Source organism: Cygnus olor, chromosome 11 (assembly GCF_009769625.2).
Source record: "Cygnus olor isolate bCygOlo1 chromosome 11, bCygOlo1.pri.v2, whole genome shotgun sequence".
Taxonomy (NCBI): Eukaryota; Metazoa; Chordata; class Aves; order Anseriformes; family Anatidae; genus Cygnus; species Cygnus olor.
This window is the reverse complement of record NC_049179.1, coordinates 21057117-21083951: the sequence shown is the minus strand read 5'-3', so window position 1 is coordinate 21083951 and position 26835 is coordinate 21057117. Positions and strand designations below refer to the sequence as shown.

General features: G+C 60.9%; 1 protein-coding gene across 9 annotated transcripts; it reads left to right on the top strand.

The window, feature by feature from the left end:
- Positions 1 to 427: 427 nt before the first annotated feature.
- On the top strand, positions 428 to 25710 carry TLE3 (TLE family member 3, transcriptional corepressor). Of its 9 annotated transcripts, none has more exons than XM_040569820.1 (21): positions 428 to 723; positions 1218 to 1336; positions 1440 to 1540; positions 1671 to 1734; positions 2412 to 2456; positions 9398 to 9460; positions 9818 to 9892; positions 15298 to 15499; positions 16292 to 16308; positions 18408 to 18527; positions 18738 to 18788; positions 18880 to 19035; positions 19187 to 19319; positions 19491 to 19672; positions 20408 to 20484; positions 20689 to 20938; positions 21055 to 21302; positions 21523 to 21670; positions 22701 to 22851; positions 23263 to 23339; positions 23489 to 25710. In XM_040569820.1, the coding sequence occupies exons 2-21, from the start codon at positions 1313 to 1315 to the stop codon at positions 23594 to 23596; spliced, it is 2292 nt and encodes a 763-aa protein (XP_040425754.1). In that variant the 5' UTR covers positions 428 to 723; positions 1218 to 1312; the 3' UTR covers positions 23597 to 25710. The 9 variants fall into 9 exon arrangements, with proteins under 9 accessions (XP_040425754.1, XP_040425752.1, XP_040425753.1 ...); XM_040569818.1 differs by having other exon boundaries at positions 19491 to 19687; XM_040569819.1 differs by having other exon boundaries at positions 15295 to 15499.
- The last annotated feature ends 1125 nt before the right edge of the window (positions 25711 to 26835 follow it).

Genomic DNA, 26835 nt, shown 5'->3' with positions numbered 1-26835 from the left:
CCGCCCGCAGCAGGGGCTCCGTCCCCGTGCCCCCTTCACCTTTGTGCCGACCGTTTTACCCCCGTTAAACCTCGGGCAGCGTCAAAAACAATTAAAAAAAAAAAAAAGGGGGGGGGGGGCGGGGGGAGGAAAACAACACAAAACGGCAGCCCCGGGGCCGCCCGTTCGGTGCCGTCCCGGTGCGGTGCCGGGGCCCGGCCCGGTGCCGCCTCTGCCCCCCGCGGCGGGGCTGCCCCGCGCCCAGCCCGCACCCCGCTGCCATTGTGACGTCCCCCCTCGGCGGCGCCCAGTCGGCGGCCGCGCTCGCCGACCCCACGTGGGCTCCCCGCGCTGCCATTGGCTGGCGCCGCCGAGGCCGCCCGGGTTTGGGTCCGTCCGTCCCGCCCCCCCGGTTCCCCCCCCCCCCGGCCCCCCGCCCCTCGCGGAGCGCTCTCGCGGCGGCGCGGGCCGCGTGCTCCGGCGCTGCCCCAGTCTGCGCGCGGCGGCGGCACCGAGCACCGGGAGCCGGCACCGAGCACCCAGCACCGGGACCCCAGCACCGGCGGCGGCCCCGGTCCCGGACCACCACCCCCCCCCCCCCCGTCCCCAAGAAGCGGCAGCAGCAGCAGCAGCAGCAGCATGGCCCGAGGAGTCCCGGCGCTGCCGCCGGTCCGGAGCTGAGCCGAGGCGGAGCGGCCGGCGGAGGCACCGCTCGCCCGTCGCATGCCCGCGGCAGTCGGATGTGTACGGCCTTCTCCCCCCTCCTCCTCTCCTCCATGGCCGTCGTGCTCCGGCGTTAGTTCCTGGCTTTGCTTCCCCCCTTTTCTCGCACAGGAATACCTCGGGGGTTCTCCTTCCTCACCGCTTTGTTTTGATTTTGTTTTTTTTAATTGTTGTTGTTGTTATTATTTTTATCGTTTTGGGCGATTTTTAATTTTTTTTTTAATTTTTTTTTTTTTTTCCTGGTTTCGGTGTCTGGGGCGGGGGGGAGGGAGGGGTGGGGGGGGGGAGCCCGGCGGCTCGGGCGGCGGCAGCAAGCGGCGGGGCTGGCCGGGCTCCGCGGGTGCGCAGCGCCTTCCCCGGCCGAGCCGCGCGGTGCGGAGCCTGCGCGGGGGGCGAGCCGGGCGGCCGGGCCCCGCTGCTTCCCCCCCCCCCCCCCCCCCCTTACCCCTCCCGTCCCCCGTCCCCCCCCCTCCTCCGCCCCCCGCACGGACTTTCCTCTCGTCTCTTTGTTCCAGTTCTCGGCCTCTCCGGGAGCGCTCCGTGGCCGGCGGGCAGCAGCGCACGTCGCGATCGTCGCGGCTGGCTCCAGTGACCGCGCCCCAGCCCGGCCATGTACCCCCAGGGCCGGCACCCGGTGAGTCCCGGCCCCCCCCCCCCCCCTTCCCCATTGCCGATCTCCCCCCCCCCCCCCCCCCCCCCCCAGCCGCTGAGCGCCCCCCCCCCGCCGCTCCCCGCAGGCTCCGCACCAGCCGGGCCAGCCGGGCTTCAAATTCACCGTGGCCGAATCGTGCGACCGGATCAAGGACGAGTTCCAGTTCCTGCAAGCCCAGTACCACAGGTGAGCCGGGAGGGGGGGGGGGGAGGACGACCGGGGCGGGGGGGGGGGGGGTGGTGGTATTCCGTGGCGAGCTGCGCCCCGCGGTCGCTGACGGCCCCCCCCCGGCCGCTGTGCTCTGCTCCCCCCCCAGCCTGAAAGTGGAGTACGACAAGCTGGCGAACGAGAAGACGGAGATGCAGCGCCATTACGTGATGGTGAGCGGCGGGCGGGCGGGGGGGGGGGGGGGCGGCCGCGCGGGGGGGGGGGGGGGGCGGCCCCGCCGAGGAGCCCCCGGCCGAGGAAGGGGGGAGAAATTGGGGGGGGGGGGGTCGCCACCGCCCCCCCTATTCTGCCCTGCGGCAGCCGAGGCTCGGGGCGGCAGCGCTGAGCACACCCCCCCCCCCCCCCCACGTCCCAATCGCAGGCTCCCAACCGTGGGGGGGGGGGGGGGGCGTGGGAACACCGGGATCCCCCCCCCCCCCCTCCGGCACCCCCCTCCCCCGGACCCCCGGTGCTGCCCCCTGGTCCAGCCCGGACCAGCCCGGAGCGTGTTCCCCCCCCCCCTCCCCGGGCCGGCTGGGGGCTGCTAACTCCCCCCCGGGCCCTGCAGCCCCCGGCTTTGCACCGCTTCGTGCCCGGGGGGGGTGGGGGGCACGGGAGGGCCGCGGGGTGTCCCCGTGCGAGCTCCTGGCAGGGCAGAGCCAGAAACATCTGCTGGCTGTAAGGTGTAATTTCCTCGGCTGCCAGCGCTCCGAGCGCGGCCCCGACCAGGATGCTTTCTGGTAATGACCTTATGCAAACGCCGGATGGGAAATTAATTCAAATTCACCTTGGCTCCTTCTTTTTTTCTTTTTTTTTTTTTTTCTTTTTCCTCCTCTCCCTCCCCCCCCAGTACTACGAGATGTCGTACGGTTTGAATATTGAAATGCACAAACAGGTGAGTAATTGGAAGGGGGGAGGTGGGATGATGGCTCTGCTGCTGCCCTTTTCTCAAGGTGTGGGGGGGTGGACGGATCCGGATTGCAGTGAGTGGGGATAAGGGCAAAGGCGGGGACGTGGCTCCAGGGGAGGTCTCGGGGCCCGGCAGCTCTCTTTTGAAGGGCGGGTTTCTGGCAGGCCAGCGGGATTTTGTGTGTACTCAGGAGAAACTCGGGTTTTGAAAATATGTTTGTGCGGGGAGGTGGAAGCGGCCTCGGTGCCGGGAGGCGCGTACCTGGAGCGGCGCGTTCCAGGCGCTCGGAAAATGCCGCTGTCTCCTGCGTTCCCCTCCGGTTTGCTGTTGGTACAAAGCGCCTCTCTCTGAGGTCGTACCCCGACCCTCGCAGCGCCGTGGCGTGAGACTTGCAGGGAATTATCTTCGGGATACCGATAGCTAGTGGTGTGTTGCTCAATGGCACGGATTTGTCTTTGCATCTGGAAAATGAAGCAATGTTTGGTGCTTTTTTTTTTTTTTTTCCTTGGTTCTCCTCTAATATGTAACTTGCCTGAAGGAAAAATATAGAAGGCCAGAGCAGAATGCGGTGTGCTGCCTTGATAAGATTATAGTTAAAGAGCCTAAAGGCTGGGCACATGATGGTAAAACTTAAAGGAATAAAGTTATTATTGAGATTAGACCTGATTATTTGTGCTGCTGCTGCTTACTGGTTTTAGAAGTAGCTCTAATTAAGAACTGAAGGCAGATACAAGTTGACATCGACTTTGCAACTCACAGATCAGCCCGTTCAGCTCCAAAGTGGTTTTGCTTAATAGCAGCATCGCAGTCCTGCCTATGGAAGTGTCGTTAGCAGATGATTAAATTCAAAGCAGCGTGTCTGTGAATCTGCCTCTCCTTCACACACGGTTCCCTTCGGCTTTTTGGTGTGTAGTCACAGAGTAGCACAAATAATTACTGCTTAGCCGTCAGGGCTTTTTGTTGTGCTTTTGTTTGGCTTGGGTTTTCGGTTGTTGTTGGGTGTTGGTTTTTTTTAATGTCTTCTTCCATGCAGATTATCCCAACTCCCTTTTCTCTGTCGCTTCTGCCCGGCCAGAGGTGTCCGTGCGAGGCCGCGCTGCCTCGGGTGCCTTCGGTCGTGGTGCAGCCCGGGATGCCCCCGTGTGCAGGATTGGTGCCTGCTGCCCTTGGAGAGCTCTGCCAGCCTTGCTTAGGAGAGGCAGTGCGTTTTGTCGCCCGCTCGCTTGGTGCTCTGATGGCTTGGCCCCATGCAGGTGTTGAAACGTCGCTCTTTTTGCTGATGGGAGCTTTGGAAAGCGGTTGCTGTTCTCTGAGGTGCACGGGGTGTTTTGCACCAGGGATGGCTGCCTGCAAAGCCCTGCTGCAGGAGGGGTTGTGCTGCCGGACGGGGGCTGGTCGCTGGCCTTGGCTTCGTGGTGTGTTGATGGGACGCACTGCTCCGTCCGTGCCATGATGCGTAGCCGTGCCTCGCGCCTTCCCCGTTGGCCTCAGGTCTGGGGCAGTTTCGGAGGTAACGGAGGAGCCCCGCTGCACCCATGGGTGCTTTTTGGCAGGGAGGCAGGGGTTGCCCTCTCCATCTCCCGCCCGGGTGCTGCAGGATGGCAGCGAGGGCCGGTGTCAGCACCCTGGTGCTGGGGACCCCGAGACGTGCCGGGGGCTCCCCCGTCGGTGTGAATCGCAGCGGGCGAGCGTTCCCGGGGTGCCCCCAGCCCGCGCCGCGCATCCCCGCCCGCGCGCGTTGCTCCCGGTGCCATATGCTGCGTGCCTCGCGCTCACTGAGTGTTTTTGGGGAGGCGAAGTCGTCTCCTGCTTCAATTGACAGCGGCGTGCGTGGTGCCGGAGGGAAACAAAGCGGCGAGCCCGGCGCGCTTCCAGGCCAAGACGGGGTGGGAACGGGCACGGGGCCGGGAGCCAGGACCCGGGGGGCTGAGCCCCTCCTGGGCTGCTGCGTGCCCACGGCGGGTAGCCCCGTGCCCACCCGAGCCCACCGCTGCCGTCGGCGTGGCCGTGGCGGGTCGGAGCAAACAAGTTTATCGGCTGACCTGTTTAGCGGTTGACTCGTGTTTATCCGCGCACAATCGAGTAGGCTGAAGCGCCTGAATTATTCATGCGGTGTCCTGCCCTCCAGACTTGACTGCTTGTGATTACATCTGCTTGAGACAAACATTGATGGATACTTCATCTTTAAGCAAAAGGGGATTGTCTGTCTGTGGGCTTATATAACAGATTATCTCTTCTACGCTGAATATTAAGCGCGTGCATATGCGCCCGGGTGTGTGTTTTTTGTTTTTCTCCCCCCCCCCCCCTTTCTTCTCGTTTTGTTTCTTGTTAAGAAAAAAATGCAGTTTCATAAACAACTCCATATGCAAGGAAATATTTAGGAAGTGACTACCCACTTTGTTGCATGTCAGGCAGTCAATCGCTCCTTACATCGGTCTCGCGGTGAATGAAGCGCTCTGTTACCCCGCTCGGCTTCCCCAACGTGAGGCTGCTCAGGGCTTCCCTTCCTAAACCCCAGCGAAAACTCTCTTTAAGGTTAATTGATTTTCACAAAGAACCCTTCTTTCCCGTGTTGTTTCTGCATTGTTTTTGTTCAGATCTCTGCAGATAATCGCCAGATGCCATCTGAGGGAGTAACGATTCCAAAAGAAAAACTAATTTTGCGTTGGGAAACAGGACACCTCCGAGGGGGAACCTTTGTGTCGCGTGTTTTTTTTTTTGTTTTTTTTTTATGGCTGAGAACTCTCCACATAAGCACTTCTTGTTTTCGTGCTTAAACACTTAGTGCTTTGGAACAAACCTAAACCCTCCTGACACTTCCCTGGGAAGAGAGGCTTACTTTTTTTTTTCCCTTCTCTAGAATATTCCAAGAACACAATATACTTTCTGTCATGCTTGTTAGCGAGGAGTGCCAGGTAATAATTCGCTAAATTCTTCGGAAGCCAAGTAATTTGCTAGGGTGATGCTTTCAGGTCTCCCAAGGTAGGAGCGGGCCCGTGCCAGTCCGTTGGAGCTGCGGGTGCCCCCGGCCGGGCGCTCCCCGGTGCTGGGGGCTCTGCCCCCCCCCCAGCCCGGCCTCTGGCAATGCCGTAATGAGGGGGGGGGTGCCCGCCCCGCCGCGCCCCCTCCCCGAATTTAATTCTCATCAGCGAAGCTCTCCACTTTGCTAATAACGATAGCAGCCACAAATAGCTTTCAACATGCCATTGACAGCCTGGTTGGAGAGAGCACTTGAAATAGTGGTAGACAGCTGAAAGTACCCATAATTGTGTGCCGGAGTGAGAACCACACTGCTCAAGGGCCTGATTTTCATGTGCTTAAAGAGACAATATCCTGGCTTCAACAAACGCTTCTGGTGCTTCGCGGCCGGTGTGATTTACTCCTCGTCCTCCTCCCGCGCTGGGCTGGGGCAGCGCGCCGGGTGCGGAGCTGGGGCAAGCCCGGGGGGCTCCGGGGAGGCTCCTCGCCCTGTCCCCCGTGAGCCGGGGTGCTGGGGGCTCACAGCAGGGCTCTTAAAGCTGTTGTGGGGCGCTTTGTGGAGGGGACGGAGGGCTGGGGCCGCCTCGTGCTTGGCCGTTCCTCTCCGGTGTTGTCCCACCTGGTTACGTCGGCACGCTGGGGTGGGTTGGGGTTCAGCCTGGTGTGGCCCGAAATCTGTTCTGAAGTGGCACTGGGGGCACGAGGCTCGCTCCGCTGTGCTCGCCTGCCTGCCTCCGTCCTGGCATAATGCTGCGCTGTTCGAGGCTCGAGGCTGCTCCTTGCAGCTCTCTGCTGCGTGCCCTGCTGCCAGCAGCGCAATTTTTAAGGTCCCCCCTGCCGTGCCCAGGTGTAATGGCAGAGGACGAGGGGCTGGGGGGCCACCCGCAGCTGTTTAACACCAGGCTGGTGCCCACTGATGTCCCTTGACGTGGCTGTCCCTGCCCTTATCCCTGCCCTTAAGCGCTGTGGGTGCTGGGGCTGATGCGGGCACCGCAGGCGTCTGATCAAAAAATCACAAAAATCACAAAAAAGGCTCACAAAACGCCGAGCCAGAAGCATTTCTGGCGCAGCAGCAGGTCGGATTCCTGGCAGGGCTGGGGGCAGAGCGGGATTAATCGGGATTTTGGGTTTTCCTCACCCTTTTTATCTGCCGTGGGCATCCCTGCCGGGGCTGAGCATCCCTCGGGGTGCTCCGGTGGGTGTCAGCGCTGCCACCACCCCCCTCCCCGGGCACGGCTCCCGGCTCTCCGTCCTCTGCCGTGGACAAAGCACACGGTGCATGCCGCGGGGATGCGGGGCCAGCCATCGCCATGGCAACCCCGTGCCACAAATAAGGATTTTTCATGGCTGGATCTGCCCGCTGGGGCTGGGGGGGCTCCGCAGGGCACGACGAACGGGCCCTGGCACGGGGAAGGTGTCGGGTGTGGAACCCTGCCCTGTTCCCGCAGTGCCACAGCACCCCTTTGTGCTGCCAATTAAACTTCTGCCTCCTCTAAACTGGAGTGTGACGTGCTGAGGAATGGGAAAAATGAAAGTGATCAAATATTTATAGATTATCGAGTCTCCTGCTAACAGGAAACGTGGCAGTTGTGGTATTTTGGACATTAATATATTCTTGCTTGCTGAATCCCACGTAGGAGGTCTTTTTGTAGGGGACGAAGCTTTTCTTCAAATCTTTGTTGGAAATTTGGGCAAAGTTGGGCTTGAATGGCTGTTCTTGGTGCAGTTTGTGTGTCTGGGTGGTGTCAGTGCTCGGCAGCGCCCAGGGAAGACCCAGCAGCAGCTTGCTTCTCCCTGGGCCCCCCGCAGCCTGTTGGGGTGCAGGATTCTTCCCTCTGCACCTAAACAACCTGCCCGACACTCAGCCTGAGGGGCTGCTCTTGCTGGCACCGGGGTTCTCTGTTCAAATTAGGACTGAAATTGTTCTGGAATCTGTCAGGAGCCAGCAGAAAGGAGCTCACGCATCTCCTCACGGAGAGCAGTCGCGCTGGAGGAGCGATACAGAGTGCTCGTGGCATCCAGAATCCGATCGGCTTCATCAGGAGGAATAAATATTTAACGGGGCTGCAGTTTATATAGAACCCAATCGATCTGTCAATGCCAAAAAGGCCTTGGGAGAGGTTTACCTATCGCCGAGCAGCGGGTGGTGCGGGCCCCGGGGTGCTTTCCCGTGGCACTGCCGCTCTGAAGAAGCCCCGCGCGGGGCTCGGTGGGGTTTTTGTGGCTTTATCTCGCATGGATTTGGCGTGAGGACGAAGGTGCTGCTGCCTGGGAGGCACGGACGCTGGCAGGCACTGAGAGGCTCCCGCTGGCCGCAGCCCTGCTGGGAGGAAGGAGCATCCTAAGTGCACCGCGTGCGAGGCGAGCGCCTTCGTCCTTGCTTTCAGGTCCATTATGGCCCCGGCGGCCGCGGCGCTCGCGTAGCTGTGGCTAATGCACCTGAGCCTCAAAGGCAGGAGCTCGGAGATGCCTCCTGCTTGAAACAGAGCACCAGCCGATTCCCATGACCTCTGAAAGGGCTAATAAAAGCATCAGGTGTCATCCGATCGCCGCGATGCTTTCTGAAAAGCCGGCGTCCAGAAATACCGCCGTCGCTTTGAAGTCGGAGCAGGCAGTGCCCGGTGCAGGTGCTGCCTCGCTGTTGGTTATTTACGAGGGTTTATTAGGAGGGTTTGGGGTCCTCCCTGCGCGTTGCCGCCCCTTGGTTTTCCTGTTGGTTGTTCCCCTGCTTCTGCTCCATTCCTCAAAGCGATGCTGAGATTCTGTTGTGTTTTTTTTTTTTTTTCCTCCCCTGTAAACGATCACGTTTGGATTTCTCGCTTTTAGTGCGGTGTTTGGGGAGCAGGCGGGGGTGAGCCCCTCTCCGGGCGGCACCCACAAGGGCTGTGGCTGCAGCTGGGCACAGCGAGGGGGCTCTGGGGAGCACGCGGGGGGGCTCTGAGCTGGCGCTGGCCGATGGGAGCGAGACCAGGTAATCGCTTCTGCCCTACTGGTAAGGAGCTGCTCGGGGCTGTCGGGAGGAATTCATCGGCGTTTGATTGTGCTCCAGGGCTCTGCTCCGACCATTGTTGCGGCGCTGAATCCTTACGGCTGCTCAGGAATTGTTTGAGTTGGACCAGAAGCTGTTTTAACAGCTGCTGCGGCCAGCGAAGCGGCCGGCGTTAACTCTTGGGATCCGGGGCATGCTCTGCCCCGGGCCGGCCGCTGCTCTCCATACCCTGCTCCCGCAGAGTTCGAGCTGTGCTGGGCACCGGGTTCCCGTGTGGAGGTGCCCCCGGTGAGGATGAGGCCCCTCTCCAAGCCTTTGTCCGCGTCTCGGGTGCCTTCACCCTGCGGGGTGGGAGCGTCCTCGGGGCGCACGGTGCGGGCGGCTCCCGGCACCGGGGTCTGAGACGCAAACTGCTGACTCGCCTGAAACGCGCGGCAGGGTTTTTGCTCAAGGAAAACGTTATTCCCAGCTAATGGAGACGTCGCAGAAACCACAGTTTGACAGCATAGGCTGTTATTATTAAACTCCTAAATAATGTGGTCAAGCCGACAGGTGTGAATGGTTACGGGTTGAATATCTGGGGTGTGACGTAAGGACGGCAGAAGTAACTCGAACAGTCTCCGGTTAGGGTGGGGAAGGAGCCCGGTGCAGCTGGGATCAGAAAAAACCGTCGGCTGCATACGGCACCGGCCAAAATCGCTGTTGGCAAACCGCTCGGTGCGTGGTCCCATGAGAGGAGCGGGACTGAGATGTCAGAAGGGGGGAGCAGCCCCTGCCCCCCCGTGCAGCGGGCACCGTGCACCCCGCGCGCTCTCGCTGCGCTCCGGGGAGTCGCTTCCTCCTGCGCAGCGGGGAGGGGACGGGAGGGGATGCAAATCGCTGCTGCTGGGAAGCCCGGCGCAGTCTGCAGAAGGCTGCTTCGTGCTAACCCGTGCCTTTTCTTCTTCCCTTTTTTCAGACAGAAATTGCTAAAAGGCTGAATACGATTTTAGCGCAGATCATGCCTTTTCTGTCACAAGAGGTAAGGACGTTTCCGCGCCCCGGGTGGGGGCTGTACTTCCCTAGGAAACCCGCCCCCTACAGGAGCAGCTTTTTAGGGGGCTGGGGTTGGTTTGAGGGAAGCGGGGCTCAGCCCCCCGCGGGTGCTGTAAAACCTTTGGTGGGGGAGAGCGGGACCCCGGGAGAGGCTTCGTGGGCTCTGCCCTGCCCAGACCGAGCTGGCAACGCAAAACCAGCCCCCAGTATAAAGAAAAAATGAAAATAATAATAAATAAATAAATAAATAAACAGAAGGGGGGGATCAGGGTGGCCACGGGGCATGGGGGGGTGCCGGCTCGGTGCCGCGTGTCCTGCTCTGACCCAGCCTTTGTCCCCGCAGCACCAACAGCAAGTTGCACAGGCTGTTGAACGTGCCAAGCAAGTGACAATGACGGAGTTGAATGCTATCATCGGGGTACGTGGACTTCCCAATCTGCCTCTCACCGTGTGTATACCCCTTTTATTCCTATCATTTACCATAACCAGAGGCAATCCTGCGCTCGGGCGGCGTTAGGGAAGGGCAGCTCGAGGCACCGCGGCCGTCCCAGCCCCCCCCGATCTGGCACTGGGCGAGGTGGGGTCGCAGCCAAATTCCTCCCCCCGAGCCCAGCACTGGGCAGCACCAGGAGCCCCTGCCGGCCAAATGCTGCTCGTCCCCGAGGCTGGGAGGCGTCTGAGGGGAGCCGAGCAGGGCCCAGGTCCCCCCAGCCCCCCGAGCCCAGGCTTGCCTCTGCCTGTACTGTTGATGTGAAATGTGCTGTAAGCTTGCCGGAGTTGTTCCATGCTTTGACTTACCCGCTTCGGTGTCGCCGGGGTCTGTCGCGTGGATCTCGAGCGTTTTTAAGACTAACGAGTTTAATTGTCTCTTTAACTGATGTAAAGGTCTCGGTCCTGCAGGAAACCTGCTCCTGTCGGAGCTCCCCCACATGGGGCAGCGCAGTCCCCGAGGAGTGTCCCGGCCCGAGAGCTCTTTTGGGTCTAGCTCCTGGTTTTCTAGAGAACATTTGATTTTTTGGAGCACTGTTTTTGGTTTTTCTATCGAACATTTGATTTTTTGGAGCACTGTTTGCACTTCCGCCTTACGGTACAAGGGAACTCCTCGACTGTTTGCACTTAACCCGCTCTCGTTCTCCCGCTGCCGCACGGAAGCAGGGGCAGAGAAGCTTCTTGCTGCTGCAGTGGGGGAGCGTGGAGCGCTCTCTGCGTTCTGCACGCCCTGGGAAACGTGCAGACCGTGTCCGTGGTTTTTCCCTTTTAACGGGCAGCCCCAAGCAGCTCCAGGCCAGGCGGCCAGCTCTGCAGCCCGGGCAGGGGCTGGGGAGCCGCTCGGCGCTGCTTCGCTGCTCGTAGCCCTGGCCAGGTGGCAGGCAGCTAGAGGCAGATATTGGAATTCAATTAAGGTAAACGAGCGGGGCCTGTGACCCCCATTTTCAAGGTAATTGCTTCCTCAGAGCAGAGCTAAGGCGAGTGTCGTCCCACCATTAAGCAGCCAGCCATTTAATGGCTTTGCCTGACAGACGTGCACGAGGCAGGAATTACGGGCAGAGGAGAGCGCGGGGCCGCTCGGCGTCCCTGGGGAGCGGGCACTGCTGCCTCGTGCCGGGGCCTTTGGTCACCCCGTCCCCAAAACCAGAGCTTTTTGTCCTTCACCAGAGAGAATTTCTCCCCCGTGTGCTCGCGCACCGCTTTGTTGTTGTAGGGTTTTGGCGTGGGGCGGGTCGCTCACGCGTGTCCGTGCTTCTGGGGTGGAAGAGAGCAGCCCATGGGGCGTGCACGGCCCCTGCACCCCGTGTCCCCTGGGGACAAGGTGGGGACAGCGGGGACAGGGTGGCTGTGCTGTCCCTGCGGGGCCTCGCGGCCAGAGGAGGTGGCTCTGTTTGTAACCGCGCCAGCGTCTTGGTGCAGGTGCCCAAAACAAAACCGACCGGCACAAAAAATGCACCAAACCATTAAAACCTTTTTTCGCCCCTTTTGAGGTCAAGAACTGTTAATTTTATGCATCTAGGCCATTGTCTCACAGTTCCTCTGCTTCAGGCTTCTGTGAAATTGAGCCCTTGATTTGGTTATAGCTCTGGAAATGATTAGACTACTTTACTAAATTTAACGCAAGTGGTGAACTTAAGTGGTGAACCATTAAATCGGTTAACAAAGGCATGAAGCATGATGTACATAATCCAATTAAAAACACTCTATATACAAGATATTCCTTGCCAGCCTTTCTCGTAAACCGTAACCTCTTCATATCTTAACCATATTTGTCTGGCACACGCCGGGAGACCCCAGGAGGAAAAGGGCTCTGCGCCTGCGCATCCCTCGCCGCCTCCTCTCATTTGGCAGGGACCCGGGGCGAGGGCTGAGCAGTGGGATGGTTTTTGGGTGGTGGAGGTGGCCGAAGAGCTCCTGCACCCCGTCAGCCCCCAGCTTGAAGCTTCACCCGTGGGGCTGCTTGCCGATGAACCCCCTGGTGATGTGGGGTTTGGAAACTGCCTTTTTCTGGGAAGGAGTGAAGGTGGGGAGGGATGGTGCTTTTTGGCAGAGCGGGCACAAAGCGAGGAGCGTCGCTGGACTCCGCTGCGTCCCTCTGCTCCGCGGACACCTGGGCAGGGTCCCCCCCTGCTGCGGGGTCTCCAGGACGGGATTCCTGGTGGGATGTGTGCCTACAGCTCCGTGGGCTCGCCTGTGTGGATGTGGCAGAGCAAAGCACCCTGGAAGGACGGGAGCTGGGAGCAAAGAGCGGGCACCCTGGGCTCGTCGTCCCTTCGTCACCTTCCTGCCACGCTGGGGGCGAGGGGCTGCAGCCTCCCGGGAGCCAGCGAGGGAGCTCCCAAGGTGCCTTCTGCTCACCGGTTCCTGCCTGCCAAAGGGAAGGAAAATGACTCCTAAACATCATTTCGAGCTGTGGCGGGACGTTGTGGCCTGGTGCTCATTTCCACACCTTTGCCGGGTGGCTCGTACCCCATGGGGCCGGTCCCACGCAGCTCAGCGAACCGTTGGATGGACGTGTTCGCCAGCAGCTTAAAAAAAAAGAAAAAGAAAAGAAGAAAAGGAAGAAAACACCGTTTTTCTGCTCCACTGGAGGGAGAGGCTCAGGGGGCCGAGCCGTCCTGCCTGCCTCGCTCTGCCCCGCCTGGGTGCTGCTGGGCTCGGTGGGGCTGTGCCGTGTCCCTGGGCCGTGCCAAGGCTGCGCCCTCAGCACCACGCAGGATCTGCCCGTGCAGCAGGGTGCCCAGGGCACCGTCCCCTTCCTCCAGGGCTGCTGCTGCCACGTGGAGTTGGCTGGAGGAGCATCACGAGACCACGCTTCTGCCCGCCGAGGAGAAAGCATCGGATCTTGGTGCTGGAAAGCGTCCGGGGAACGCTGCGGTCCCGCGGCCAGCCCTGCTGAAACGGGTGGAAATCACGTGGGGTTGGGGCTGTAAAGGGCGCATTGATTTCCGCACGAGGCCAGGCTCTGTTCCTCTCACTTGGAGACGGGAAGGATCGATCTCGGGATGCTGGCACCGCTGGCGGAGCCGTGGGGCTGGGGACCCCCTCGTGAGCCGTGGCGGCCCCCCGGTCCTGCCAGCGTGGGCTCCTTGCGCTGCTGCCTCGTGCACGCTGGACTGAGGATGTCTGTGGGCTTTTGGAGGGCCTGAGGATGCCTCCCCCTCTCTGCACCATGGATGGAGCAGCCCGGCAGAAGTCCAAAGCTCCTGCTTTTGAGGATGAAACGATTCGTGCTTTTTCTCTACCGGCGCTGCGGATGCCTAATTGCCTTCTGGATTTGGCTCCTGCCACAGCCGAGACCTTTGCGCTGCCCGGAAGAAGCTGCACTTGGAGATAATGCATCTCCTCTGCCTGAAACTGCAACTGCTTACTTTCCAATCTGACCCCGGGTCGCGTGCTGGGTGGGGATTTCCCTCTTGCCTCGCGTGAGGTTTAGAAACCTGGGCCAGCTGCGAGGTGCGGGCAGGCGTGGGCTGCCCACCCCGTCTCTGCCCGGGCAGGGGGAGGCAGCTCCGTCCCCGCGGGCACGTGGCAGCAGCTCGCCAGCCCCACTGCCCCTGTGGGAGCTCAGGGGGCAGGTGGATCCGCTGCTTCCCCCAGGAATTCTTGGGGCCGTGTCCCAAAAAGTGGGACTGCAGGGGCTGCTGGGCGCTTGCAGTGTGCCCCGAGGGGTGTGCAAGGTGCCGGGTGTGCAAGGTGCTGGGTGTGCGTGGACGTGCGGCTGCTCTGCTTCTGTGCCATGGGCACGTGGAGGCTGCGGGCTGGAGGGCACCGTCAGTGCCCAAGGCTGGGAGCCCCATGGTGGGGAGGAAAACGTTGCAACCTCAGCAGCTGCGGCCGCCCTTCCCTTTGGGAGCCCTTTCCCCCCGCTGCTGACACAGGGGGTTCAAAAGGCTCCTTTGGAGCTGTCGGGGCTCAAAGCGCTGCTATCTGGGGTACTTCCAGGCGCCTTTTACACGCGTGACCTGGTCCCGCTGCCCTGAACACAGACCCCAGCGTCCCTCGGGCTGATCCCCCCACTCTGTGCCTTCCCAGTACGTTTTGTGAGCTTTGGGCTGTGAGCTCTGTGCCACCCCATGGGGCTGCAGAGCGCGTGCTGGCATGGGGCGCATCCCCTTGCAGCGCTGGGGAGATGAGCTGGGTGCTGGAAATGCCCCTGCTGGAAGCGTAGGATCCCCCTGAAGGGCCCCGCGTGGCGTTTGCGCCTTGTTCCCGTGGATTAAACCGAACCATGCCGTGATGGTGCTGGCGGGAGCCCCGTGCTCCCTGGGTACCGTGGTGCAGCAGGGGCCCCGGTGTCGGGATGCGGGATGGCCCCTGCCTACTGCCACCCCCTCGCTCTGTGCTGGGGCCAAAGCCCCTCTGGAGCTTGCACGAAGGACCCCTGCCCGCCCTCTGTGCGTGCCCCCATCAGGGCGCACATGCAGGAGCGCAGGCTGGCGGTGTGTCTGCTCACCATGCTGCGGGACCTGCATCCCCAGCTTGCCCCCTCGGCGACCGTTTGTGCCGTGTTTGGTGGCACCGGGGAGGGAGACGACGTGGCCAGTGCCAGCGCAGGCTGGCAGGGGAGAGGTGGGGGCTCTGCTGGTCCCCCCAGCCCTTCGTTCCTGTGGCTGGTGCAGCAGAGGCAGGAGGGGTGGAAATGCCAGCACCGGAGGGCATCCTGGCCAGCCCGCTGCTGCCCGCGGCGTGGGGAGCTGGAGCAGGAGCTGTGGCAATGAAATACGGCGCTTGGAAGTGAGCGCTCTGAGCCAGGCTTGGAGCAGTAGCCCGCTAACTCAGGTCTCAGCTCGCTTTCTCCAAGTGAGTTTGTGTCTGACCCAGAGGCGCGAGGAACGCGGCTCCTTCTGTACCTTCCTCTCCCCAGAGCTGCAGCTCAGCTGGCCCCGGGCACACCATGGGATGGCCGGGCCGGTGGGTGCTGGCCGGGTTGTGGTGTGGCAAAAGGGTCACCTGCAGCTCAGCTGGCCCCTGGGCGCTCTGGCTTTGTCCCTCTGGTCTGGCTGAGCGGCTGCTGCTCCGTCCAGAGCTGTTCTCTGCAGCCTGCATTACACCGATGCTTTTGCTTATGGCTGTCGGAGAGCAAAACCAGGTCTGCAGCGACGACGCAGGTCGCCTCGCATTAAGGATGCGTCCCGTGCTGTGGCTGGGACCACCCCTGGAATCCCCCCCCCCGGGGTCCCTCCTGCGAACGGGGCTTCTCCTCGCAGCCGGCAGCTCGCGGGGCCTCAGCTCCCGGCGCCGCGCGCCTCGAGATCCTGCCGGGCGGCCCAAAACCGCCCCCGTCCCGCTGCCCCCTCCCTCCCCGGCTCACTGGTGGTCTCATTGCAGCAGCAGCAGCTCCAGGCTCAGCACCTCTCCCACGCCGCCCACGGGCCCCCGGTCCAGCTGCCGCCGCACCCCTCGGGCTTGCAGCCGCCCGGCATCCCGCCCGTCACCGGCAGCAGCTCGGGGCTGCTGGCGCTCGGCGCCCTGGGCAGCCAGGCACACCTGGCCGTCAAGGACGAGAAGAACCACCACGACCTGGACCACAGAGGTGAGAGCCCAGCCTGTGCTGCCTGGGGTGCGGGGTGGTCCCAGAGCGGTGCCGGAGCCCCCGGTGTGGGGTGTCGCTGCCTCCAGGCCACCCCAAAGCTGCTCCTGCTTCGTGTGCCCGCTGGGGCGCCCGGTGGGTCAGAGCAGCCTGGGGCTGCTGGGGTTTGAGAGGTGTCGTCGGGCGGGGGGGCTGGCTCCAGGTTGCTCCTTTCTTTGCCCGTTTAGGAGAGGGAATGCAGATTGCCCGGGGAAGTGACACCAGCAGGTTGACCTCTGTCGGGTTGATTTCCTCGTGTGGCCCTGAGCTCGCCCGCGGGGCTGAGTCCCTGCAGGCACCGATGGGGCCTTGACGCAAGTCCTGCGGCCCCGTTGAGCCGTGCAGTGATGGCTGAGCACCCCTCCTCCTCCTCCTCCTCCTGCATCCTCCATCACCCTCAGAGCTTTGCTCAGAGGCTTTGGTGGCCTGGAAACCAGTGATGTTCACTACCATGCGTGTTCTTTTTATTATTATTAGCAATAAATCAGTCTTTTTGAGAGAAAAAAACAACGCACGGGTTCAGTCGCAAACCAAAAGCAGCGAAGGTTTTCCCTGCAGCCCCGTGTTACCACACAAGACCTGACCTTTCCCCATCGCGCCTGTTTGCAGGGTGGATTTGAGTTCAGGCAGGGGACTGCAGCGAGGAGCTTCTGGGTTTGCTTTTTCTGTTCTAAGCCTTATTCTAACCGCTGCTGTTTTTGTGTCTTCTTTTTGTTCGGCTGCGACCTCGCCTCTGACACCGGCTTCTCCTAAAAGAGCGCGACTCGAGCGCGGTGAGTCCAGTCCCCCCCTTTGTCTCCCCACTCTCGCTTTCCGATGGCTGCGCGGTTTTGCTCCACCTATCGCTTTAAAGAGCAGGCTCCTGGGCGTCAGCTCGGGGGACGCCTTTCCGATGGGTCTTACGAAAAAGAAAAGGAAAAAACCGGGCAAAATCCCCACCCCGCTAAGGGATGCGATCACGCCGTTGGGCTCGGACCCCCCTGGGGCTGCGGCGTGGCGGCGCGCTCCCCGATGCCGGAGCTCCGCGAGCGAGCGCGGTCAAGTCCGCGCGGATAAAAAAAAAAAAAAAAAAAAAAAAAAATCCTTGGGCGATTAGGAAAGCTATTTTATTCCTGATCACTCTCCTATTATCTTGGGTCATCTAATCTGCCGGGCTGGTTGGGGCTATTACGCCGTGTTAAGTAGGACTTGGAAGGTCAGGCAGTTAACTAACCAGCTAAATAACCGTGGTCGAGGGCAACTGCCACCTCCAGCGCTGATTTTATTTTTTTTTTTATTTTTTATTTTTGGCCCTGATGTGGCTGCGTTAATGGCAGCGGTTTGGCTCTCGCTACGGCCGGGCGCTGCTTTGCGGCACAATGGGGGCTCAAACAGGCGGGGGGGGGGGGGGTTCAACCCGTGCCCCCCACCCTGGGTGCCTGCTGCCTGCGTCCCGCAGTCGAGCTTGCCAGCACAAAGCCCGGCTGAGCCGCGGCTTTGCAGCGATTTCCTGCCATCCATGCACGCCCCGGCCCCTCGCTGCGGAGGGGCCCTTGGAGAGCCGAGGGCGGATGGGAAGAAAAGTGCTATTTAAGGGGGGAGAGGGGAATCGGGCATCATTAACCTGCCTGCTCGCAGGGGCGGGGAGGGGGCCGTGAAAGATGGGAATGTTCCCGATCTATAAAATAAAACACGGGGCATTCCCCGGGGAGGTTTAATGCGCACGATAATCAGAGTTAGTCATTCATATTTTCCTAGCCTTGCCTGAGCAATAAAAAATATTTAGTTTCTTGGCGGCGCGCCAGCAGAAGGCTGAATGGATCGATGCCTCTAAATGCTTGACATGATTCTCTGGTAGCTCCGAGGTTTTTCAGCATGACTGCCTGAGAAGAAAGACCCCGGTGTTATCCAAAGCTGCTTATTGGGTACCGAGGAGAAACATGAACTGCTTTAGTTCTCCCTTTCAGAAGGAAAAGAAAGGCAGGCAGAGGGGCTTAGAAACATTTCTGCTTAGCAGGGGTGGCGGGCTCTGCTACGAGACACGAAATGACGGCGATTTCTCCTGCAGCTCGGAGAAACTAATTGAATCCCATCTGCGCGGGGCCGTCGCTGTGCCGCGGGGACGTGGTGGGGCCGGGCTGCCGGGGTTTTGCCAGCCCCGGCGTCGCTTCCCCGCTGCTGTTTTTGCTCCAAACCCAACCCAGAGCTGGTGGGCGAGGAGGGGCCCAGGGGTGCCACGGGCTCGGATGCACCCGGGGCTCCTGCGCAAAAGCCCAGCGAGCTTGGCGTCGCCGCCTCCAGGCTCCTGTTGCCGGGTGTTTTTCCAAACATTTTTTGAACACCCTTTGGCTTGGCGGAGCTCGGCTGCTGCTGCGGCTTAGCCGGGGCTGAGATAAAGCAGCTCCCCAGCCACCGGGCCCCACTCTGCCCTTTGCTCCCCTAATAAAACCCAGGGACGAGGTCTTGGCTCTGCTGCCACCGAGGAGAAAGCGGCCGCGGGCTCCCCTGGGGCCGGGCTCTCGAGGGCGCCTGCCCTTGTGCCGAGCCCAGCCCGGGGCTGTGGTTTGGTGTCCCTATTTACCAGCAGCCTCCCGGGGAGGTGCTGTAGTTGCACGGCTTCCTCGCAGGGTTTTCCTTTCGGAACACCAAACAGCTCCTCCCTTCTCCCTGCTTTTGTGGCAGGCGGGCTCGGGTGCCCACGAGCGGCCGCGTGGGGCTGGAGGAGGCGATGCAGGGGGCCGGGGGCTCGCCTGCCCCTGGGGTTTTTATGCTCTAGGGCTGGGTTCTGGGCTCGGTGCTGGCCGGAGGCTGTGTGCTGTGCCCTTCGGGCTGCTGCTCATGAAACCCCGTCTCTTTGTGCTCGCGACTCAGCCGTGCCTGCTGTTTTTTGCAGAATAACTCCGTCTCGCCCTCGGAAAGCCTGAGAGCCAGCGAGAAGCACCGGAGCTCCACAGACTACAGCATCGACTCCAAGAAGCGGAAAGCGGAGGAGAAGGACAGCATGAGCCGATATGTGAGTCGTATAGCGGCAGGAGCTGGGCTCGGGAGTGCCAGCAGGGGCGGGCAGCGCTCATTCGGGCAGGGCTTTGGGTAAAAGAAAGCTGGGTTTGGGCAAAACGTGGCGAACGCGGGGCGGATGCGCCCTGCCTGGTGCTGCCGGGGGGGTTTGGCTCTGCGGGGGCTGCTCCGGGGTTTCGGGGCGCTGACTCCCGCTGTGTTCCAGGACAGCGATGGTGACAAGAGCGACGACCTGGTCGTCGACGTCTCCAACGAGGTGAGTCGAGGGGTGTTCCGGCAGGTCTGCCTGCTGGGGTGGGGTCCAAGGGGGCGATGCTGGGGTGCGAGCGCTTTCTCCCGTCCTGCAGGACCCCGCCACCCCCCGGGTCAGCCCGGCCCACTCGCCCCCGGAGAACGGCATCGACAAAGCCCGTGGGCTGAAGAAGGGGGACGCGCCAAACAGCCCGGCCTCGGTCGCCTCCTCCAGCAGCACTCCCTCCTCCAAGACTAAGGACCTGGGCCACGTACGTGCCGTGCCCTGTCCCCTGTCCTGCCATGCCCTGCCCTGCCTGCAGGGTCCTGGGCTTCCCGAGCAGGGGATGCTCTCCCATGGGTGCTGGTGGTTGAACCTCATCCTTTATATGATTTTTTTTTTTTGGTCCCTTCTCCATCCAGAATGATAAATCATCGACGCCCGGGCTCAAGTCAAACACTCCGACGCCGAGGAACGACGCTCCCACCCCGGGGACGAGCAGCACCCCGGGGCTGCGGCCGATGCCCGGCAAGCCGAGCGGCATGGACCCGCTGGGTGGGTACCACCGGGGCTCCCCTGGGGCCGCAGCAGCCTTGGGAGGGGGTTATCGGGGACCCAATCCAGCTCGGCACAAGCTGCGAGCAGTTTGCGTGGGGATGGGGGCCAGCAGGGGGTGGCACACCCGTCGCGCCACATCCCCCTGACCGTATCCCTGACCCCCCCCAGCCTCAGCCCTGCGGACGCCCATCTCCATCGCGGGCTCGTACGCGGCTCCCTTCGCCATGATGGGGCACCACGAGATGAACGGCTCGCTCACCAGCCCCGGCGCCTACGCCGGCCTGCACAACATCCCCCCGCAGATGAGCGCCGCTGCCGCCGCCGCCGCCGCCTATGGCCGGTCGCCAATGGTGAGCTTTGGAGCTGTACGTAGCACTTTTAGCTCCTTTTCTCGCTCACGGTGGGCGCGGGAGGGGCTGGGGATGTGGGGGGCTCCCCTGTGTCGGATGGGGGAGTGGGGGCACCTTGCTAGTCGTGGTTTGAATCGGCTGCTGGCGAGGGGTGCTGGGCATGGAGTTCGGGGTGCGCAGCTTTGGGTGCTGTGTGCCCCTCTGCAATGGGATATCCTGACCTCTGTCCATGGGAAAACCCACTGCACAGCCGCCTTCCCCTTAATTCAGACCCTCGTGGTCTGAATTTTTGGGTAGACCCGTGTGGAGCCAGGACCTGATGATCCTTATGGGTCCCTTCCAACTCGGGATGTTCTGTGATTCTATGATTAGTACTGCTAAAGCCTCATTGTGTGTTTTAAGGCCCAAACACGGTCAGAATGAGAATTAAACCACTGCCATTAATGCAGAGTTTGGGGTTTCTGCAGCACTAGGGCACGGCTTGCCTGCTCCCATCCCCAGGGACTTGGGGAGGGTGGGAAAGTCCCATGCTGCTCCTCGAGGGCCTAAAATCTTTGGTTAACTCCCCAAATCCTTCCCCTTTCCGGTGGTGTGGGGGGTAAAATTGCAATAAGCCGTTTAGCAAAGGGGGAGCCGCAGGGCTGCGTGTCCATGTGCCGGGCGCGGGGATGGGGCCGGGAGGCTGACGTGCACCGTGCCCGGCTCGTGCCCGCCTCACCGCGTGTCTCTCGGCAGGTCGGCTTCGATCCACACCCGCCCATGCGAGCCCCCGGCCTGCCCACGAGCCTGGCGTCCATCCCCGGCGGGAAGCCGTAAGCACCTCTGGGTTTGCTGCGGGGTTGGGTGCGGGGTTTCGCCGCGGGGGGACCGCGGCGCGCCGCTTGGGCTGGGTCAAGTGCCGGTGGCACCCAACTTGGTGGTGCCCCTAGAAAGGCCGTGCTGCGTTTCGGCAAGCCTGTTCCCCGGGGCTGACCCCCACGTGTCCCGTCCCCCCCCCCCCCCCCCACTTTCTGCAGAGCCTACTCGTTCCACGTCAGCGCCGACGGGCAGATGCAGCCGGTCCCCTTTCCCCACGACGCCCTGGCCGGCCCCGGCATCCCGCGGCACGCCCGGCAGATCAACACGCTGAGCCACGGGGAGGTGGTGTGCGCCGTCACCATCAGCAACCCCACCCGGCACGTCTACACCGGCGGCAAGGGCTGCGTGAAGATCTGGGACATCAGCCAGCCGGGCAGCAAGAGCCCCATCTCCCAGCTCGACTGCCTGGTAAGGGGCCGGGGGTCCTCCCCGGGAGCGTCCCCCTGCGTCCCCGTGCCGCCGGCGCGGCGCGCGGTCCCCCCACCCTCGTGCTAACAGCAGCTCCGCGCCTCTGCCTCCTCCAGAACAGAGATAACTACATCCGCTCCTGCAAGCTGCTCCCCGACGGCCGCACGCTGATCGTGGGCGGGGAGGCCAGCACGCTCACCATCTGGGACCTGGCCTCCCCCACGCCCCGCATCAAGGCCGAGCTCACCTCCTCCGCCCCCGCCTGCTACGCGCTGGCCATCAGCCCCGACGCCAAAGTCTGCTTCTCCTGCTGCAGCGACGGCAACATCGCCGTGTGGGACCTGCACAACCAGACGCTCGTCAGGTGAGCCAAACCCTGCCACGGGCTCCCTGTGTGGGTTTCCAATGCGTTCAGTGCGGGGACGGCCCTGGAGGTGCAGCCCAGGTGTTGGTGCGCACGGTGATGCCCTCCCGCCGCGAGCAAACCCGCGTCCCGCAGCTTCCCCAGCTCCCTTGAAGCGACCTCCGTGGGTTGTGCCATGCGTTCCCCCTTCAAGACTTGAATTTTTTTTTTTTTCTCCCAGGCAATTCCAAGGCCACACGGACGGTGCCAGCTGCATAGACATCTCGCATGACGGTACGAAGTTGTGGACGGGGGGGCTGGACAACACGGTGCGCTCCTGGGACCTGCGGGAAGGGCGGCAGCTCCAGCAGCACGACTTCACCTCCCAGGTGAGCCGGGGAGCCCTTGGGCTACAGAGAGGAAGGTCCTGGCCTCGTGGAGCCCTCGTGCAGGGGTTTTCTATCCGTGAAAACTGGGCCTGCCTGCTCTGGATGGCCCCAGAAGTGGCTGGTGCCTCCATAGCGATGGAAGGAAGCTCTTCCTGCTGGGCACATGCTCTGCACAGCCCTGGCTCGCTTGGTGCCTGGGTGTAATGCAGGAGTGTTCGAGGCAGTGAGAGCTGTAGGGCTACCCTGGCTCTCATTTTATTCCCTTTTTTCTTGCTTTTTCATTTGCTGCAAGACTGGGCTGCCATAAGGAAAGCAGTGCTTGCATCGGGATGCTGGCAGGCCTTGCAGGATGGCTGGAGGAGCCCAGTGTGTGGAGTGGGAGCAGGGCGCGGGAACCCGTGTCCTCCTGGAGACCCTCCCATAGCCCTTCTCCAAAAAAAAAAAAAAAGAAACTGGGACCTCACGTCCCCTTAGCAAACGTGTCCATCCCATGGGGCTGGCACCCCCAGAGCTTTGCATGGCTCCAGACCCCTGAATGTGCATCTGTGCTTCTCCGAACCCTAGGAGCCAGGACTCGCAGCTCACGTGGCCGTGCTGCCGTCCACGCTGAGGCTTTCTGTTCTGGACACGCCAGACAGACACTTTTTGTCCAAAGACATCAGGGCCCTGGCAGGAGCGCTGTCCCCGCAGGATGCTGCTGGGTGCCTCGTCCAGACCCGCAGCAGGGCCCGCGCTGCCTTCCTGCAGCTCCCGGCTTTGCCAAGCCCTGTTCGGCTCTGGGGCAGGCGATGATTTAGGAGGACGGGGCTCCGTCCCTGCCAGCCCGTTTCTCTTCTGAACCGCTGGCCTTGCTGTCAGCTCTGTGAGCAAAACCGCGCTAAAATCAACCAGAGGAAAAGAAAGAACAGAGCGGGGTGGGCGGAACTGGGGGAGCTGCGGCACGGCGTGCCTGGCGCTGTCCCCCCCAGGCGTCTCCTGCAAAAGCCGGAGAGACGCAAACCCCGCTGAGAGCACCCGTCTGCCCCCACAGATCTTCTCGCTGGGGTACTGCCCCACGGGCGAGTGGCTGGCGGTGGGCATGGAGAGCAGCAACGTGGAAGTGCTGCACCACACCAAGCCCGACAAGTACCAGCTGCACCTCCACGAGAGCTGCGTCCTCTCCCTCAAGTTCGCCTACTGCGGTGAGTCGGGGCAGCGGGCGCCGCGCTCCCGTGGGTGCCTCGGGGAGGGCTGGGGCTGTGCACAAGTTTTTGGTGCTGGGCGGGCTGAGCGTGGAGGCCGCAAGCAGGATGCATCCCAGTGAGGGTGCCGGCGGGGTTATTGCCGTGGAACAATCCTGCTGCTCCACCTCGTTGTGGTTCTGAGCTGCCACGACGCGGGGAGGGCGAGCCGCAGGCTGGCGGCGTGTGAAGGTGACGCGGTGCTGGGGTGGGCGTCCAAAAACTCCCCATTTTCCAATGTTTCCCAAACCTTCCCTTTCCCAAGAGTGACCTGTTGGGGCCGGGAGAGGGGCGGCCACCCGGGTCTGGCCGGTGGCTTTGGTGCCGGGGTGGGCAGCTTGCCCCTGCTGACGCCGTCTTGTCCGGCCGCAGGTAAATGGTTCGTGAGCACGGGGAAGGACAACCTGCTCAACGCCTGGAGGACGCCCTACGGAGCGAGCATCTTCCAGGTACGTGGATGCTTTTTGGGGAGGGCACGGGGGGTGGACAGCACCTGGACCATCCTGGGGGCTTCCAGGTTCAGTGCCGCCACGCTGACCCATTTTCTGTTTTTTTGTTTTTTTTTTTTTTTTTTTCCCCCATTCCCCGCTCCTTCCAGTCCAAGGAATCCTCGTCTGTCTTAAGTTGCGACATTTCAGCGGATGACAAGTACATCGTAACGGGCTCTGGTGACAAGAAGGCCACGGTCTACGAGGTCATCTACTAGCCGCGGAGCGGAGCGGGGCTGGCGGCGCCGCGAGCCGTGCTGCAGCCGGGCGGTGGCAGGGCTCGGCGCACGGAGGCAGCGGCCGGGGGCTCGGCCACCGACGGGCGGCCTGGGATTACACACGGATTTATTTGGAGGTCTGCAAATATGGCACACATTGAAGCCCTAAACGAATTTTTTGGTTTGGTTTTAGGGTTTTTTTTTTTTTTCCTCTTTTTTTCCTTTTTTTTTTTTTTTTTTTTTTGGTTTTCTGGTTCTTTCCGTCTGCGCTTTGGTGGCACTATACAGGACTTATTTTTTATTGTGACTTTTTTTTTTTTTTGTGCATCCTGCATAAGACTTGTGAAAAATGTAAATACCGGACTAGTAAATAGCATTGGAAGGGTGGGGGACCCCTCCCGGTACACTAGGTGTGTATTTTTCGTCTGCTGTAATTGTATTCCACTGATGGTTTTGGTGGTGGCAATTTTTTTTTATTTTTTTTTTCCTTACCCCCTCCCCTCCCCCCCTCCCCCCCCCCCGAAGCGTCCGTTTGGGACGCGACCTGGACATGCAGCGTGTAACCAGACTGAGCAAAGATGTCCACTGGTGAAAGTTGTTCCTACTGTCGTACACGTGCGTTGTTCGGTGTGTTAGTCGTGTTCGGACGCTGTACGGACTGCGGTGAAGTCGGTCGGATCCTCAGCTACTGACGGGACATCAGCAAAACAATCACGTTTTTATATGGATTTTTGTGCTCGTATGTTTGAAGAAAAGGGGAAGCCCATGATCCGGGAATCATCTGCTCAAGCCCTTCTTGGTCTTCGGACATAAGCAATGAGGAGTGATTTCAAAGAAAGCATAGTAAATTCAGCTCAGGGAGCCACGAAAGATAATAGCAACTTATGTGTTTTGTATTCAAATGAAAGTAAAGAATTAGAATTGATAACCTTTAAAATACAGTTTTTTAAAGCAAAGTTTACTAACAAGTAGGGTTTGTGTGTGGTGGGGGGAAGGGGCTGGCTTTGGTAGGGTCCTGTGGCTATATGGTCTTGTGTCTTCTGGTATATAGGTTCTGATGAAGCAAAACCCATCCCCGCACAGGCCTGCATTTCAGCATTTTGTACTAAAGGGTAAAAAAAAAAAAAAAAAAAAAAAAAAAAAAAGAATAGAAAAAAAAAAGAAATAACGGGAAATAAAAGTATTTGTGTAGCAGAAGTGCTCACCCTGTATTGTAGCATATGGAAGAGAATTTTTATACTACGTTTTTATGGATTAGTTTTTAATTTTTTGATTTTAGCCTGGTCAAAGCCCACTTAGGGTCGAGGTGAGAGCTGCCCGTTGGGGACGGGTGGCCCGTGGGTGCCGTAGAGCGGCCGGCGGCCGGCCGTGAGCTTTGGATGTGACTCCAGCATCGCCTCCCTCCGGCCATCGTGGCTGCTTTGGGGGGAGAGGAGTTGGGGTGGAAAGGAGATTTCGTGGAAAATGTATCTTTTCCCCTTCAGGACGGCGTTTCTGAGATTTTTGCCCTTTTTTCTGTTCCAAACCGAGGGAGACGTCCCAGGCAGAGCGTGCCTGCCCTGCGCGGCTCATTAGTGCTCGCTGCGCCCAGCCGGAGGAGATGGGATTGATCTCGTGCGCTAATTACCCGGCAAGGAACGGAGGAAAAAAAGCTCTTTAAAACTGCATTTAAGGAAGGTGGCTCTAAGGGCGGTTTGGCTGAGAAAAAGGACTGAAAAAGCCCCTTCCCACCAGCTCCGTGCGCTCTTGGGCTCGGTGACGCTGTGGGGCTCCACCAGCGGGGACGGTCCCAGCGGGGGCAGCTGCGTCCCCCCGGATGTGCCCCCAGCCCCGGTACAGCCTCCGGGAGCATCCCCTGGTCTGCAGCCTCGGGAAAAGGGTCAGTGGCTCCAGAAAACCTCGATAGCAGCTGCCCCCTGCCCTAAGGGCACTGCCGGCTCCCCTCCTGCCTGCTCGCTGGGTGCAATCGACGCTTGGTTTCCCCCACGAGCCCCCCGCCAGCGAGGAACTGCGCGTGGTGGAGGGCGGCCGAGTCAGACTTCTCAACTTCACGCCAAAGGATGTAGCAGAACGTGTACAGCTGTTAATAACTACAACTGTTTTGTTTTTTTGTTTTTTTTGTAAAAAAAAAAAAAATAGAGGGGGAGAAAAAAGAATAAAAAGTAAATGTAATGAAGCTCAAATAGAGGCAAAGTGTCTATGAACGATTTGACCTCTGGAAACCCGCACTGAGTTGGTAATAAACGCAACAAGCACAGTGAGAGGCTGTTGTTCCTGCATGGGGGGGCCAGGGTGCAGAACCCTCCCCCTTGCTAGGAGGGCCCTACCCCTCTCGGCAGCCTCGGGGTGCTGCGGGATGCGACCGCCCGTGGAAGTGGGCTGGGACCACGAGCTGCGCTGCGTGGGAGCGGCTGGACTCCGGCCCCGGCGCTCGACTCCTCTTTTTCCTGCTGTGGATGCTTTCGGTTGCCGCCGTGCCCCAAGGATGCTGCGTGGGGGCTCTGCTGCCTCCTGTGTGGGCGTCCCCACCTCTCCGGGGGACCACAAAGCTCACCCCGACCCCATCCTTGCTTTTTTCTTCTCAAAACGAGCCTGAAGCCATCGCCTGCTGCTTCCTTTTCGCCGTCGGGAGCCCGCAGCAAGGACCCGCAGCCTGATGGGGATTCTCCCTGGGTGACACGTGGGGACGGTGGCACTGCTGCTGTGTGGGGTCGGGGGCTCCTGTGTGCTCCGAAATTGCCCGACGCCAACGTCCTGCATTCCTCTGCTGCCAGCCCGGGTGCCCCGGCAGACAAAGTGCTTTCCTTGAGCAAGGACACACGCACCGTCCTGCAGGGCTCTGCCCCGTGATGTATTGAACATGACAGAGCCTGCTGCGAGGGAGAAATAAAAAGCAGGAGCAGCACTCTAACTGCTCGGGCTTCCGATAATGTACGGCGGTAAATGGTTATGAGTGCATTTAAAGCTGATTTTAAGCTGGATGGAATGAGGGGCTTGCACAGGGGACCATTAAAAGATTAAAAATTGCAAGAACTCCTTTGTTGTCAGGTTTTGGAGAGCCCAGCGCACGGCACTGGAAGGGTTTGCCCCGGCCTGGGGGCACCCGGTGCTGCCCCTTCGGGCGACTGAGCGGCTCTCAGCAGTTCCCAGCAAACTGTTGCCCTTTGCAGTTAATTTGGTTTGACTGCAACCTTTCCAGAAGTGCTGACGGAGAAGGTGTTGAAGCCAGGCACAGTCTC